At 45.3% G+C, this 16,135-nt stretch overlaps 2 protein-coding genes across 2 annotated transcripts; one reads left to right on the forward strand and one right to left on the reverse strand.

Moving 5' to 3' along the window:
• The first annotated feature begins 6,897 nt into the window (after positions 1-6,897).
• Positions 6,898-7,434, forward strand: LOC132588577 (cuticle protein 79-like). Its single transcript, XM_060261012.1, has one exon. It carries the CDS (start codon positions 6,898-6,900, stop codon positions 7,432-7,434), a length of 537 nt encoding a protein of 178 aa, XP_060116995.1.
• A 6,023-nt stretch (positions 7,435-13,457) lies between these two features.
• LOC132588588 (scale keratin-like) lies at positions 13,458-14,000 on the reverse strand. Its single transcript, XM_060261023.1, has one exon. It carries the CDS (start codon positions 13,998-14,000, stop codon positions 13,458-13,460), a length of 543 nt encoding a protein of 180 aa, XP_060117006.1.
• Positions 14,001-16,135: the final 2,135 nt, after the last annotated feature.

The raw sequence follows: 16,135 nt of genomic DNA on the forward strand, positions 1-16,135 counted from the left end.
GAAGATCCTGTGAATTTAGGGGGAGGGATTTGTAAGTTTCCTGCTTTGTGCAGGGGGTTGGGCTAGATGACCCTGGAGTTCCCTTCCAGCTTCAGAGCTTCATTCCCTTTTCCAAATTCGGCATCAAAAGGTAATCCTTTCATTTCCATCACTTTCAGTAGTATACACTGCTGATCAGGACTTCATGTTTCATCACATTTAGGTGACGTTTTCATGCTACAAAACGTAAATCAACTCTGGCCTTGGGTGACTCCTGGTCCCTGACCCTTTTCATCCAATACTTGAGCTCTCAAATACTCTTCCCTGACCATTTCCTTCTTCTAGAACCACCATTCCCACAGCTTCCATGCTGCTCCTAACACAGTCTTGCAGTGGAAAAGGTGCACCTATCCTTTGGCTCCACTGTCTTGGCTTCCCTTTGTAAGTGGTGCCTTTCTAAGGTGGCTTCAACCCGTCCCTTGGCAGGCTGTGGTTGGGATGGGGATGGAAGGCAGATGTGCACATGTGGATGGACTTTTTGGGTCCGCCTGCCTCCTGTCCCTAGGGCGGCTTAGACCGCCCATCTGTTATCACCCTAGGTGTTACCTCATTTAATGGGATGCGTCTCCTGGGAGATTCCCTCTGACCCCTCCTCTCTGCCTTTGTCCTCTCAACTTCTCAACACGGCCTTCCATGGAGACACATGTCTCTGCAGATCTCTCCTCATACCCTCACATACGTGATGCCAGATAAGCTGGCCACTTGTGATAAAGTGCTCTTTAGATTATGCTTCTCCACTGCAACCTGAATGTGAATTGGATCTACTTGGCAGAGACTGACCAAGAGAGAGATCTTGGGGTCGTGGTAGATAACTCACTGAAAATGTCAAGACAGTGTGCGATTGCAACAAAAAAGGCCAACACCATGCTGGGAATTATTAGGAAGGGAATTGAAAACAAATCAGCCAGTATCATAATGCCCCTGTATAAATCGATGGTGCGGTCTCATTTGGAGTACTGTGTGCAGTTCTAGTCGCCGCACCTCAAAAGGGATATTATAGCATTGGAGAAAGTCCAGAGAAGGGCAACTAGAATGATTAAAGGGCTGGAGCACTTTCCCTATGAAGAAAGGTTGAAACGCTTGGGACTCTTTAGCTTGGAGAAACGTCGACTGCGGGGTGACATGATAGAGGTTTACAAGATAATGCATGGGATGGAGAAAGTAGAGAAAGAAGTCCTTTTCTCCCTTTCTCACAATACAAGAACTCGTGGGCATTTGATGAAATAGCTGAGCAGACAGGTTAAAATGGATAAAAAGAAGTACTTCTTCACCCAAAGGGTGATTAACATGTGGAATTCACTGCCACAGGAGGTGGTGGCAGCTACAAGTATAGCCATCTTCAAGAGGGGTTTAGATAAAAATATGGAGCAGAGGTCCGCCAGTGGCTATTAGCCACAGTGTGTATGTATGTGTGTGTGTGTGTGTGTGTGTGTGTGTGTATATATATATATATATATATGGGCCACTGTGTGACACAGAGTGTTGGACTGGATGGGCCATTGGCCTGATCCAACGTGGCTTCTCTTATGTTCTTATTTGAATTAATGTAAATTTACCTGTTTTTGCAATCTATACTTACTGCCCTCAGTTTCACAGTTTGATGATTGGACAAACTCTGCCATATTCACCAAATATCCCAATACAAATAAAACTCATTATATATTTTTTTCAGGGGGGGGGGATAAAAATAATTCACTCACCCAGCTTTTCTTCTGTTCTAACAGAGGAAAGACCCTCTGCAGCTACAGTGAATGAGAGGGCCTTTGAAACTCCAGAGCAGTCGTAGAAGGTCTTCCACTGTCTTTTAATTTGGGGAGTGGGGCTTGAGAACATGAGGCCTGGGGAAGAGGGAAAGAAAACACAGGCTGTAGAGAAAGTACTTTTCTCTCTTTCTCAAAATACAAGAACTCGTGGATACGCCATTAAATTAAGACGCAGATAAACAGATAAAAGATACTTCTTCAGCCAAAGATAAATTAAGATGTAGAACTCATTGCTGCAGGAAATGGTGGTGGTCACAAGAAGAAGATATTGGATTTATATTCCGCCCTCAACTCTGAATCTCAGAGTTTCAGAGTGGCTCACAATCTCCTTTACCTTCCTCCTCCACAGCAGACGCCCTGTGAGGTAGGTGGGACCGAGAGAGCTCTTCCAGAAGTTGCCCTTTCAAGGACAACTCCTGCAAGAGCTATGGCTGAACCAAGGCCATTCCAGCAGCTGCAAGTGGAAGAGCATAGCATAGACAGCTTCAAGAGGGAATTGGATGAACATATAAAGCAGATATCTATGAATGGCTATTAGCCACAAGGTCTAGATGGAATACTGTGTCTGGGGCTGTGATGCTCTGTCTTCTTGGTTTTTGGTGGTGGCGGGGGGAGAGTTCAAGGGCTTCTAGAGTTCTGGCCCTGCAGGTGGACCTCTTGATGGCCCCTGGGTTTTGGTCACTGTATGACACTGATTGGATGGACCATTTTGATCTAACACGGCTTCTCTTATGTTCTTATCCCCAGTCAACCAGATAACCGGAGATGTGAAAGGCCTCTGCCCGTGATTCAGGATGTCAGATTTCCTGCTTTGGCAGAATACTTCCCTCTCTTCCAGCTGCTGCTCCGTTGAGTGATGAAGGAAATGGCGGGCAATTTCCATTGGTGCGATGATGTCCCTTCCTAAATGACTGGAAGTAACAGCATTGCCTTGCTAGTTGGGAATGGCAGGAACTGGCTCATAAACCAAAGTTTGTGATGGATTTTAGCTGGTTTGCGTTTTGCAAACCAAAGTTCATGTTGGTCTCCATCACAAACTTTCACGAACTTTCGATGAGTTTGTGGTGGTTTATGTATAGAGCAGAAAGCAGGAGTTTAAAGGGACTCTGTCCCATTAATCCTCTGGCATCTTCTTCCTTGCTGCTTAGCTGTTTTTCACAGCTTTCACGAGCAGGAATTAGGGGTTTAAAGGGACTCTGAATTTAAAGGGACTTTATTGCAGGTGACAACATCAGTACGTGGTGTGACTTCCTGCCAACCCTATGTGAGACCCTGGAGTTGCTGGTCTGAGTAGATAGTACTAACTTTGATGGATCCAGAGTCTGGCTCAGTATAAGGCAACTGATGCGATCACAGTGCCCACAAATCTGGGCACTGAACCCAAATTTCATGATCACCTAGCCTGTATATCTGCTATAAAGACTGCCTAGAACTAGCTTATCAAAAAACCCCAGAAACAAAAGTAGGCAGAATTTAACGGGGCTTACACGTTAGAGTTTATACAAATGCTGCCTACGTAGTAAAAAAAAAATTCCTCGGGACATCTCATTGAACATGAAAAGACCGAGATTTTGATCACTATTAAACGATGGCATAATGTGTTTGTCTAGACCACTTTTGTAATTATTAAAAGTCAAGCTGCGTGTGATGAAACCAGCAGATTTTGATGGCATTCTAATTAAGACCTTGAGGCTAAAGGGGCGTCTCTATGTTGAAAAGAATGCCACCGTGCAGTATAAAAGCTCTGGTGCGTCTACAGCCTTCCAACAGCTTCATCTCTGCCTTCCTCTTGCCGTTCTACTCCTCAAAGAAGCAGGTAAGTTTGGCTTCTCCAACACCTTTCCTGTGTACTGAGATAAGTCATCGGTGAGACTATGCAAACATCTCTTCTACTGTGTGTCTGAATTACATGATTGTTGGTAGAACAACTAGATTTGAGTCTAGTAGGATCTTAGAGGGCAAGAAGATTTTGGGGGATATAAACTTTGGAGAGTCAAAGCTCCCTTTGCCAGAAGCTGACTAGACTAATACAGACTAATATGACCAACTTTATGCTCTGCCTTCCTCCCTGATGAGGACCAAGACTAGCATATATGATTCTATTCCATATTTTATCCACATAACCCTGTAAGGCCTCAGCATATTGTTGGAACACTCTGTGTGGGGCAGTGATGCTCTGTATTCTGGGTGCTTGGTAGGGCCACAGTGGGAGGGCTTCTAGCCCCTCTGGTGGACCTCCTGATGGCCTTGGTTCTTATGTGACAGATAGTGTTGGACTGGATGGGCCACTGGCCTGATCCAACATGGCTTCTCTTATGTGACACAGAGTGTTGGACTGGGTGGGCCATTGGCCTGATTCAAAATGGCTTCTCTTATGTTCTTATGTGACACAGAGTGTTGGACTGGATGGGCCACTGGCCTGATCCAACATGGCTTCTCTTATGTTCTTATGCTCTTATCTCCTGCTGGCAAAGATCAGCTCACCAGGAGAAAATGGCAAATGTCAAACTTGCACCAAAGAATAAATACATTCATATATGGATACAGTATATCTGCAACATATTGTCAAGCATGAGATTTCAAAATAACCAGTCCTTGGATTTTGAAACAAAGTTAGGTTTATTGATAATCCATGTGGCTCATTCGAGCTGAAGATTGGGACTGATACTTTGTAACGCTAGAATACAAGCTTTAAAATGGCACGTCAAAGGTTTATAAACAATTCTACATTCACATGTGAAATTCACACTCTGGGTTCCTTATCTCTATTGCGGCTAGTGCATCCTGGGCTCAGGCCTTGCTAGGCCTGGGAACAAGTCCCAGGAGGTCTTATCTTCAAAGAGGACATTCCTGCATCCCTTAGTAAAAGCGAAAGAAGAAAGGTGGGGGTTGCTACTTTGATGTACTCCCATTTTAACTTTGGGTTAGTAACATTTCTACAATCTGAATTCTCTAATATAAAAATAACAATTCTAAGGTCTGACTTCTGTAATATAGAAGGGGTATACAACGCTTGACACATGTGATATCAAATACACAGTGTTTGCACCCTGACAACGACACAATACAAGATATGTTGTTTGTATACCGTATCCATATATGAATATATTTATTCTTTGGTGCAAGTTTGTTTGACATTTTCCAGTTATATACCAGAGCCTGTTTTATTTGTATTTTGCCTGGACAAAATAGCTGTTTTGAAAGGTGGACTTTATGTCATTGTACCATGTTGAGGCCCCTCCCCTCCTCTTCCCAAACTCCGCCCTCTCCCGAATCCTCTCCCGTTTCCAGCTATTTTCCAACACAGACCTGACAATCCTATCAGAGGTCATTCCTTCTCATATAACACTGTGGTCTACAGTTCGATGAAAATAGCTACGGGAGGGATTTCTATGCGGATTCCTATCCTCCTCACCACACTACGATTCCTTTAATTATTTGGGGGTTAACTTGGTATAAAACGATGCACCTTTGTATTACAGATTTGACCTGAGTTACACACAGAAATGGTTCATGTTGAGGATACTGTTTCTCTTCATTTCTTTTTTTTTTTGTTAAAAAAACCCCTCTATTTTTCTGACACCACTTCTGATAAGTCAGTTTGTGAGACTTTCTGTCACAGTTTTCTGTCAGATGTATTGATAGCCACAGGCGCAGAAGGGGATTAGACAGGTTCATGGCGGATAGGACTATCAGTAGCCATGGTGACCAAAGTTAGGGTTGCCAGGTTTGTGCTGGAAAATACTTGATGAGTTTGGAAGTGGTTCTGGGAGAGTGTGGGGTTTGCGGAGGGGAAGGGGCCTCAGCATGGTTCAATGCCACAGAGTCCACCCTTGAAGTAGCCATTTTCTCTGGGGAGCTGATCTCTGCCAGTTGGAGATGAGTTGTAAAAGTAGGAAATCCCCAGGTCCCCCTGAAGTCTGGCAACCTTAAGGTATCTCTAAATTCAGAGGATGTAAATCTCTGAATAGCACTGGCAGGAAGTGAAATTAGAGGAAGGCCTAAGCCTCTCTGTCCTTTTGTTGGCCCTCCAGAATAAATGGCTGGCCACTGTGTGAGACAAGACACTCTACCAAATGGACCACTGCCCTTATCAACTCTTCTTAAGATTTACTTGTGGAATCTAGATGAGATACTATCTGCTAAAATGCTAGTCTAGGTGGCCTCATTCATGATGTTCATGTTAGCCTTGGATGCTACCAGTCATTTGAGACATTTTCCATGGATGCCAACCACCAGTGTTCGCTCTAAACTGAATTTGTAGGAGCTAGCTCACAGTTTTTTAGCCTCCAGCTCACATATTTTTGTCGGCTCAGGAAAAATGGCCCCAGAACAAACTAATTTATGCATTATCTCACAATTTTAATGCCAGTAGCTCACAAGGCAGAATTTTTGCTCACAAGACTCCACAGCTAAGAGGAATATTACCTACCACCCCTCCTCATTTTTTCTTGCATTGGACTCAACTAATTCTTTTATGAATGTTCTGCGTTGTATCTTCAAGGTGTAATGGATTAATTCTGTAGGAAGAGTTTAATTCTGTAGTAGAGCCAGTTTGGTGTAGTGGTTAAGTGTGCGGACTCTTATCTGGAAGAACCAGGTTTGATTCCCCACTCCTCCACTTGCACCTGCTAGCATGGCCTTGGGTCAACCATAGCTCTTGCAGAACTTGTCCTTGAAAGGGCAGATGCTGTGAGAGCCCTCTCCAGCCCCACCCACCTCACAGGGTGTCTGTTGTGGGGGGGGGTGAAGGTAAAGGAGATTGTGAGCCGCTCTGAGACTCTTCGGAGTGAAGGGCAGGATATTAATCCAATATCTTCTTCATCTTCTTCTTAAAATGGTAAAGGTGGTCCCCTGTGCAAGAACCAGTCATTTCCAACTCTGGGGTGACGTTGCTTTCACAACGTTTTCACGACCGACTTTTTACGGGGTGGCTTGCCATTGCCTTCTCCAGTCATCTACGCTTCCCCCCCACCCCCACCCCCCGGGAGGGGTTACAAATGTGTTTTTTTACTGAGTCACACAGGGTTTCTTGGGCATAATACTATTTTCTGCTTTTTTTGTATCCTTGCAGACTCACCTGCACAAATCAGACATGGCTTATTGTGGACCATCCTTTGCAGTTCCCTCTTGTGCCTCCGCTCCAGCCGTTGGCTTTGGATCTGCAGGTCTCGGCTATGGTGCAGGTCTCGGCTATGGTGGCCTCCACTCTGGCACATTAGTCGGAGCTGGGTCTCCATCCTTTGCAGTCCCCTCCATAGCCTCTGCTCCAGCCGTCGGCTTTGGATCAGCAAGTTTTGGCCATAACATCGGGGTACCCTCCGCTAGCCTGGGCGTTCTCTCCGGCGTCAACCCTTCCTGCATCAACCAGATCCCACCCGCAGAAGTTGTGATCCAGGCACCTCCCGTGGTCATGACCCTCCCAGGACCCATCCTCTCTGCTACCGGGGAACCAGTGGCTGTGGGAGGCAACACTCCATGTGCTGTTAGTTATGGTGGTCCTGGCAGAGTGGTTTCTGGAGTTGGCTTTGGTTCTCTTGGAGGTAGTTATGGAGGCCGTTTGGGGAGCTCCTGGGGCCGCAGAGGGAGCCTCATCGCGGGGCGCAGAGGCAGCTTCTCCCCCTGCAATTGAAAAGTCAAAGAAGAACGGTCAAGAAATCCACGGCATAACAGACGACTCTGGCTATAGATCTGCTGAACATCCCAGCTCCAATCGACAGAGGCAGGCGGTCCTGCCAGCATCTCTGTGAGCCAGTCCCAGACGTAGCTTTCATGTATCCCTTCTAAAATTGAAATATTTTTGACTACTCTATAAATCCATCTCCCTCTCTTTCTCTCTTTCCTTGTGAGGAAGCTGTTCGTGTCTGAAAGTCAAGGTTGTTGCTTTTTGTCTTCTTTTAAGCCATTCTTTGCCATACTGTTCAACTCATGTCCTTTGTTTGCTTTCTGAATAAAGCTTCCTTTTAATCAAGATCTTGCTCTTCTGGTTTTCCTTTAAGCTTAACAACAACACCAAAAAAACCCATAGAATCATAGAGTTGGAAGGGACCTCCAGGGTCATCTAGTCCAACCCCCTGCACAACGCAGGAAACTCACAAATACCGCCCCCTAAACTCACAGAATCCTCATTGCTGTCCGATGGCCACCTAGCCTCTATTATAAAACCTCCAAGGAAGGAGAGCCCACCACCTCCCAAGGAGGAAGCCTGTTCCATTGAGGAACCGCTCTAACGGTCAGGAAGTTCTTCCTAATAGAATCTTAGAGTTGGAAGGGACCTCCAGGGTCATCTATTCCAACCCCCTGCACAACGCAGGAAACTCACAAATACCGCCCCCTAAATTCACAGGATCCTCATTGCTGTCAGATGGCCACCTAGCCTCTATTATAAAACCTCCAAGGAAGGAGAGCCCATCACCTCCCAAGGAGGAAGCCTGTTCCACTGAGGAATCGCTGAAACAGTCAGGAAGTTCTTCCTAATGTTGAGATGGAAACTCTGTTGAGTTAATTTCAACTCATTGGTTTTGGTCCTATCTTCTGGGGCCACAGTAAAAAATCCAACCCCATCCTCTCTATGACAGCCCTTCAAGTACTTGAAGATGGTGATCATATCACCTCTCAGCCACCTCCTCTACAGGCTTAGCGGAGCAGATGTTTTATCCAGGACAGCATTGTATCTTCAACAGTGCCACACTTTGATTGTTTATTTATTGAAAAGACTGCCCCTATTTGCATCAGCACCCCAAATAAAGACTGCCCCAAATAAAGAGTGTCCTTCTTTGCATTGACAAACCAAATGAACACATGAGACCATAGCATAGGATTGACTAGTTTGTAAAGACTTAGTTAATGTACATCATCGCTCAATAAACCTGTTAATAGTTAAATTTAATATCAGAAAGTTGACTCATTCAAGGAGAGTTTTATGGAGAGCTGGAGGAGAGTTTTATGGATACTGTGACCTTCAAAAAAAAGACAAATAAGTGGGTTTTAGATCATATCAAAACTGATCTCTCCATAAAAGCTAAGATAGCTAAACTGAGGCTCATACTTTGGTCGTATCATGAGAAAACAAGAGTCGCTGGGAAAGACAATCATGCTAGGAAAAGGAGAAGGCCCAACCTGAGATGGACTGGGAAGACCCAAGATGGGATGGATTGAGAGCCGATTTGGTGTAGCGGGTAAGTGTGCGGACTCTAATCTGGGAGAACTGGGTTTGATTTCCCACTCCTCCTCCACGTGCAACTGCCGGTGTGACCTTGGGTCAATCGCATGTTATCTCTGAGCTTTCTCAGCCCCACCTCCCTCACAGGGTGTCTGTTGTGGGACAGGAAGGGAAAAGAGATTGTAAGCCACTCCGAGACTCCGAGTGAAGGGCAGTGTTTACAATTAATATCTTCTCTACTTCTATAAAGGAGGCCACAGTCCTTAGTTTGCAAATACTGAGCAAGGCTGTTAACAATAGGATATTGTGGAGGACATTGATTCATAGGATCCCCACACACACACTTCAGATCACTCTGCCTGCAATAAAACACCAGTTCAAGATTGTGACCAGCATAATGTGGGGGTTTGTTTTTCCTGAGATAGGCCCATGGTTGTCATGGATACCATGAAATTCTGAGCCACTCCAAACAAGGTAACCTCAGCATGCATGTTGGAGTCCCTCCAGACAACCAACCTAAGTGTCCTCAACACCAACTCCAACTCCAAAAGCTCTGGCAGGGAGACAGTTGGGCAGTGGGGTAGGTGGCACACCAACAGAATGCCAATGGGTCTCAGAATCATAGTGTTCATCAAAGCTAGATTCTTTGGGGTTAGTTGTTTGGCTTCCAGACTCTGTGCCATGATGGAATCTTTATATGAACTTTCGATAAGAGCTTTAACTCCCTTCCTTGGCTCTGCCAACAATCATTCCGATGCTTGTGCAGATGTTATCCCACTATCAACACTAAATATTATTGACATTTGTCACTGTAAAAAGTGTTTATAGTTTAATTCAGGGTCTTTCTTTCCTTCTTTCTTTCTTTCTTTCTTTCTTTCTTTCTTTCTTTCTTTCTTTCTTTCTTTCTTTCTTTCTTTCTTTCTTTCTTTCTTTCTTTCTTTCTTTCTTTCTTTCTTTCTTTCTTCAGACATGGCCTAATATGTGAATGAGTTCCTGCTAAGCTTTCTCTACTAAAAAACAAAAATAAAAACCTGGTGACACAGTCGATTCTAGCCTTACCCCCTCCACTTTCCTTCAGCCTCAGGCATTGTTCTTATTCCATTTTTCCTATTTGGAATCAGAAATGTGTTCTAGACTTTCCCTGTCCCAGAAAGCATGCAGGGATATGAATACGCAGCCCCATAAGATCTGGTTCTGCTCTTTTTGACATCTTCTTCTTCTCACCTTGAATGGAAAGAAAAGACAGGGGATGTGATGCAGGATGAGGATGATGACGATGATGATGATGATGATATTGGATTTATATCCCACCCTATACTCTGAATCTCAGAGTCTCAGAGTGGTCACAAACTCCTTTACCTCCCTCTCCCCACAAGAGACACCCTGTGAGGCAGATGGGGCTGAGAGGGCTCTCCCAGAAGCTGCCCTTTCAAGGAGAGTCTCAGAGCGGCCTACAATCTCCTTTCCCTTCCTCCCCCACAACAGACACCCTGTGATGCAGGTGGGGCTGAGAGTGCTCTTTCAAGGACAAGTTCTGCAAGAGCTATGGCTGACCCAAGGTCATTCCAGCAGCTACAATTGGAGAAGTAGGGAATCAAACCTGGTTCTCCCAGATAAGAGTCCACACACTTAACCTCTACACCAAACTGGGTCTAAATAAAGATCTGACACTAAATTGACCACTCCAGCTTCTTAATGTAAAATATGGTTTGCACGCAATAAACTATCATCGCCCATCAAATTCTTTTCTTCTGTATAGATATGAGAACTTATTGGATAAACAAAATATTTTGAATTTAGAAGATACTCTAAAATTAGATTGGTGGGTAAAATGTCAGGTGAAATCGAGATACCAAACAGATAAAGAAAAAGGTTTTCCCAAAAAACCAAATGATCTTGATTTAATATTGCAAACCAATCAGAAACTTATCTCGAAAGCTTATGAATGGCTACTCCAAAATAAAATGCAAGGAGAGATCGTGAAAGAGAGCTGGATAAAATGGCTAAAAGATTTCGGTTTTAATACAGATTTGGTGGAATGGGGAAAAGTATGGAAGCAAAATTCAAAATTAACAAGATCAGCGGTTTTTAAAGAGAATCTTTATAAAATGATGTACCGTTGGTACCTCACTCCAGAAAGACTAGCCAAGATATACCCGAATTATTCGAATAAGTGTTGGAAGTGCAAGAAGAAAAAGGGATCGCTATTCCACATATGGTGGCAATGTGAATACGCCAAAAAAATTTGGGCTCAGATTAACACATGGTCCCAAAAAATCTTAAAAATGAAAATCCGCCACACACCTGAGTTGTATCTTTTAAGCATCTGTAGAGAAAATATTTCTAAAACAATGACAAAACTATTGTTGCATATAGTCACAATTGCAAGAATACTATATGCAAAATACTGGAAAGTGTCTAAGATAGCCAACAGGGAGGAATTTGTATCCAAACTACTGGAAGTTGCAGAATCAGATATATTGTCCGCAAGATTAAATGATGATAACTTACAAAAATATAAAGAGGCATGGGATCCTATGTATATTTGGGTTTAAAGTAAAGGATATATTGTGGAATAACTGATATTTGAATTGACAAATCCCTCACACTCCTTGTGTGAGTGGGAGTGTGTTTATGAGAGGTATGTGTGGTTTTATGTTTTCTATGTTTTATGTTGATTTATGTATATATTATTTAAGCTGATATGCTGTTATGTTGTTGTATTGTTATACTGAAATTAAAAATTTTTCACAGGGTAAGAAACTAAACAGTTGGATTCCCCAACACTGACAGCAGAACCCCAAACAAAGCCCATCCTATAGAAATCCGGCCCCTCCTGGCCGAGCTGCCAATGGTGGCTAGAGGCAGGGGGCCGCCTTTGCCGACCCGGAAGGATTGGCAGGCTGATGGGCCCTCCCGGGCATCCGGTGATCTGTGCTGGGGTGGGGCTTCAGGGCTATATTAGCCCTGATCCTGCCCAAAGTGGCGCAGTTCTTTTTGGGCTCTCGGTCCACCCGCCCACCCTGTAGCAGTACAGGCTTTGACCGGTCGCCTCACTAGGGGCCAGGTAGGAATTTTTGCACTGCCACAGGATTGGCCTGAGTGGGAGTGTTTTTCGCCTAACTTGTACTGCTGGTTAGCGGTTAGGAAGTACTGGTTATTCACGCAATTATGCTTATTGGTCGCTTGGCAGGAGGAGCAACGGGCCACAGAATTTATCAGGGGAGCACCTGCGGCTCAGCACCAGTTTGAGTGCATGTGGTTTGTATGAACAGCAGATGGGCTTTACGGCTCAATGTCGTGAATGCAGATGACAATGAAGCCTTTTTGGGGATGGAGCTTTCTTGATGGATTGATGCCTGCCCTGGAGAAGGTGGAGTTTTGCGGCCTGGCCGGCCCAGTACCAGCCGTAACACTAGGGCTGGTGCCGGGGACATGGTGGCTCGCTAATGAAGGACAAGGAGGGGTCATAGGCTGACCCTAGAGCTTGTCCTGTTAGTTTCCAGACCTTGCCTTTCTAGTTGGTGTTTAGTTATGTTTAATAAATCGGCCCAGTTTACCCAACCCGCTGTGTCAGCCTCTTTATTCCGACTGGGGGCGGGGGGGGGGTGGAATTAACTCTATATGGCTGCTCTGGGCAAGAGCAGCAAACTATTATGATGTGTGTGTGTGCACAGACATGAGTGGAACATGTTTTACCATGAATATCAGGGGAAGGAAGACCTTGAGGACTAGGGATAGAATGAGGAGGGGGAGGAGCAGGAAGAGTTGGATTGATACCCTTCCCTTCACTCAAGAGTCTCAGAGTGGATCACCATTTCCTTCCCTTCCTCTCCCCAAAACAGACACCCTGTGAGGTAGGCGAGGCCGAGAGAGCACTTTCGAGAACTGCTCTTGAGAGAACTTCTGCCTGACCCAACGTCACCCAGCAGCTGCATGTGAAGGCGTGCGGGAAATTAAAGTCAGTTCTCCCAGGTTAGACTCCACCTCTCTTAAGCACCACACCAAACTGGCTCCCAATTGCTGAAACATCTGCCTCATAACTTTGTGTCAGTTACTAATGTGGATACAGTGTCTGATGAATTCTGCAAGCTGCCTTGACCAAAAACTTTTAAATGCGCAACAGTGGACAACTCTTGGGAAGAGATCCTGGAACTCGGTTGTTCATTGTCAGACAGACTCTAAGGTTAAATCAAGCCCAGACTCTCAATATCATGATGCAAAGTAAAATTTATTAGGACAGCGAAGAAATCATTTGAGTGAATAGTTTTACAAAGAGACAGGTTTTAAACAGAACAAAGTGTTTATAGAATGGAGTATCTTCCGTAGAGAAAAGGACAAGAAACTATGTCTGGCCCTGAGACTGAAAGATGCTGAGAACTCCCAAGTTGTAGAGTGCAGAGTGCATGGAGAAGGTTCAACTGATCATTGTGCGGTCCAGTCGATTATGTCAGGAGTTTGCTCTGAATTTTATTGAAATAGCCCTCAAGAATTTACTGAGGGGCAAGGCAGCTGCTGCCTCTGCGCCCCAGGATGAGGCTGCCTCGGCGACCCCAGGAACTCCCCAAACGGCCTCCAAAACTACCTCCGACAAGCCCTCTGCCAAAGCCACCATAAGCGAGACTGCCTCCAGACAGTGCTCTGCCAGATCCACCATAACTAATAGCACATGGAGTGTTGCCTCCTACAGAAACGGGTTCCCCGGTAGCAGAGAGGATGGGTCCTGGGAGGGTCATGACCACGGGAGGTGGCTGGATCACAACTTCTGCGGGTGGGATCTGGTTGATGCAGGAAGGATTGACGCCGGAGAGAACACCCAGGCTAGCGGAGGGTACCCCAATGTTATGGCCAAAACTTGCTGATCCAAAGCCGACGGCTGGAGCAGAGGCTATGGAGGGGACTGCAAAGGATGGAGACCCAGCTCCGACTAATGCGCCAGCGTGGAGGCCACCATAGCCGAGACCTGCAGATCCAAAGCCAACGGCTGGAGCAGAGGCACAAGAGGGAACTGCAAAGGATGGTCCACAGTAAGCCATTTTTGAGTGGTAGTGAGTGAGTCTGCAAGAATACAAAAAAAGTAGAAAATAATATTATGCCAAACAAGTACTGTGAGAGTCAGTGTGAAGCACATCAATAGAAAAAAAAACACACACACACGTTACAGAGATAACCCACCAACTATCCTCCATAGATAGAACACATAGATAGATAGAAAGGTCAAAACACTTGGGACTCTTTAGCTTGGGGACATGTCGACGGAGAGGTGACATGAGAGAGGTTTACAAGATTATGTATGGCAGGGGTGGCCAACAGTAGCTCTCCAGATGTTTTTTGCCTATGACTCCCATCAGCCCCAGCCAGCATGGCCAAAGCCTGGGGCTGATGGGAGTTGTAGGCAAAAAAAATCTGGAGAGCTACTGTTGGCCACCCCTGGTGTATGGGATAGAGAAGGTAGAGAAAGGAGTACTTTTCTCCCTTTCTCACAATACGAGAACTCATGGGCACTCAATGAAATTGCTGAGCAGTCAGCTTAGAATGGATAAAAGGAAGTCCTTCTTTGCCCAAAGGGTGATTAACACAAGGAATTCACTGCCACAGGAGGTGGTGGTGGCTACAAGCATAGACAGCTTCAAGAGGGGATTGGATAAACACATGGAGCAGAGGCCCATCAATGACTATTAGCAGCAGAGTATTGTTGGAACTCTGCCTGGGCAAGTGATACTCTGTGTTCCTAGTGCTTGGGAGGGGGCACAGTGGGAGGGCTTCTAATGTCCTGGTCCCACTGGTGCACCTCCTGATTAACATGCTGAACAACACATATTCGGCAGATATTATACAAGCCAGACTTGAATTCTAGCTGATAGAATCTTCTCTAGATTCCGTAAGAACAACATAAGAAGAGCCATACTATATCAAACACTCTTCCATCTATTAGAGCATTCTGTCTCCCAGACCGATTCATCACTGGCTTTCACTCTTTTCTCCGCGGGACTTCGGTCGGACTTCATCAACCCCGGGGCTGCAACTCGCTCTGCCTCTTCTTCACAGCAATCAAGATCCTCTAAAAACCAGTTTCTGTTGGCCACGCAAAAAAAGGCAAAGCGAGTTCCAGCCCCGGGACAAAGAGTGTGAAATGTGATGGAAGCCCTGCGGAGAAGAGGCACTTGAGAGTGGCATAAGGCTAGTGGGGAATTGGTCCCACAGTGGCCAACCAGTTACTCTGGAGGGCCAACAAATTAGGGTTTGTAGACTCTTTTGGGATCAAGTGCCATGTTCTACTGGAGAAAGTTTTCCTTCCAGACGTTTCGTTCTCAGCTGCGGAGAACATCCTCAGTGGCGTTGCAGCCGGAGCAGGCGCTCAGACCTTCTTGGCTGCTGTGCATTGAGTGGGGCCAGGGCTGCTGGAGAGCTGCTATTTGTAGGCTGGAGGGGTGTGATGAAAGGGCAATAGGTTTGTGGGTGTGCCCATTGTTTGGTGGGCCAACAAATTGTCACATATGTCAAGGTTGCCTCCTGGCACCGTGCTGGTCCACAGTAAGCCGTGACTGAATGGTGGATGGTAAGTCTGCGAGAATTCAGGCAAGTAGATAATAATATGCACAAAAAGTACCATGACATATGAAAATATGAAGCTGCCTTCTATTAAATCAGAGACTTGGTCCATCAAAGTCAGTATTATCTACTCAGACTGGCAGCGGCTCTCCAGGGTCTCAAGCTGAGATTTTTCACACCTCTTTGCCTGGACCCCTTTTAGTTGGAGATGCCGGGGATTGAACCTGGGACCTTCTGCTTCCCAAGCAGATGCTCTACCACTGAGCCACCGTCCCTCCCTGTGACAATCTTTATACGAGCACATTCATTATAATTATAATATTATTAATAAAAGAAAACTAATCCATTAATTACTCATGAAAGATAGAACGCAATATGTATACAAGGGAAGTAGTGGAATCCAGTTCAGGAAAAACTGAACATTTATGACCTTTTGAGGGACTAGTTCAACACCACATTAACATGAAGAACATCACCCGTTAGGACTCCTAGCCTAGAATACTAGCTGGTAGTATCTCATTTAGATCCCACAAGAATCATAGAATCACAGAATTGGAAGGGACGATATAGGCCTATGAACCTATGAACCTGCCTTCTACTGAACCCTCGGTCCATCAAA

Source organism: Heteronotia binoei, chromosome 1 (assembly GCF_032191835.1).
Source record: "Heteronotia binoei isolate CCM8104 ecotype False Entrance Well chromosome 1, APGP_CSIRO_Hbin_v1, whole genome shotgun sequence".
NCBI classification, from domain to species: Eukaryota; Metazoa; Chordata; class Lepidosauria; order Squamata; family Gekkonidae; genus Heteronotia; species Heteronotia binoei.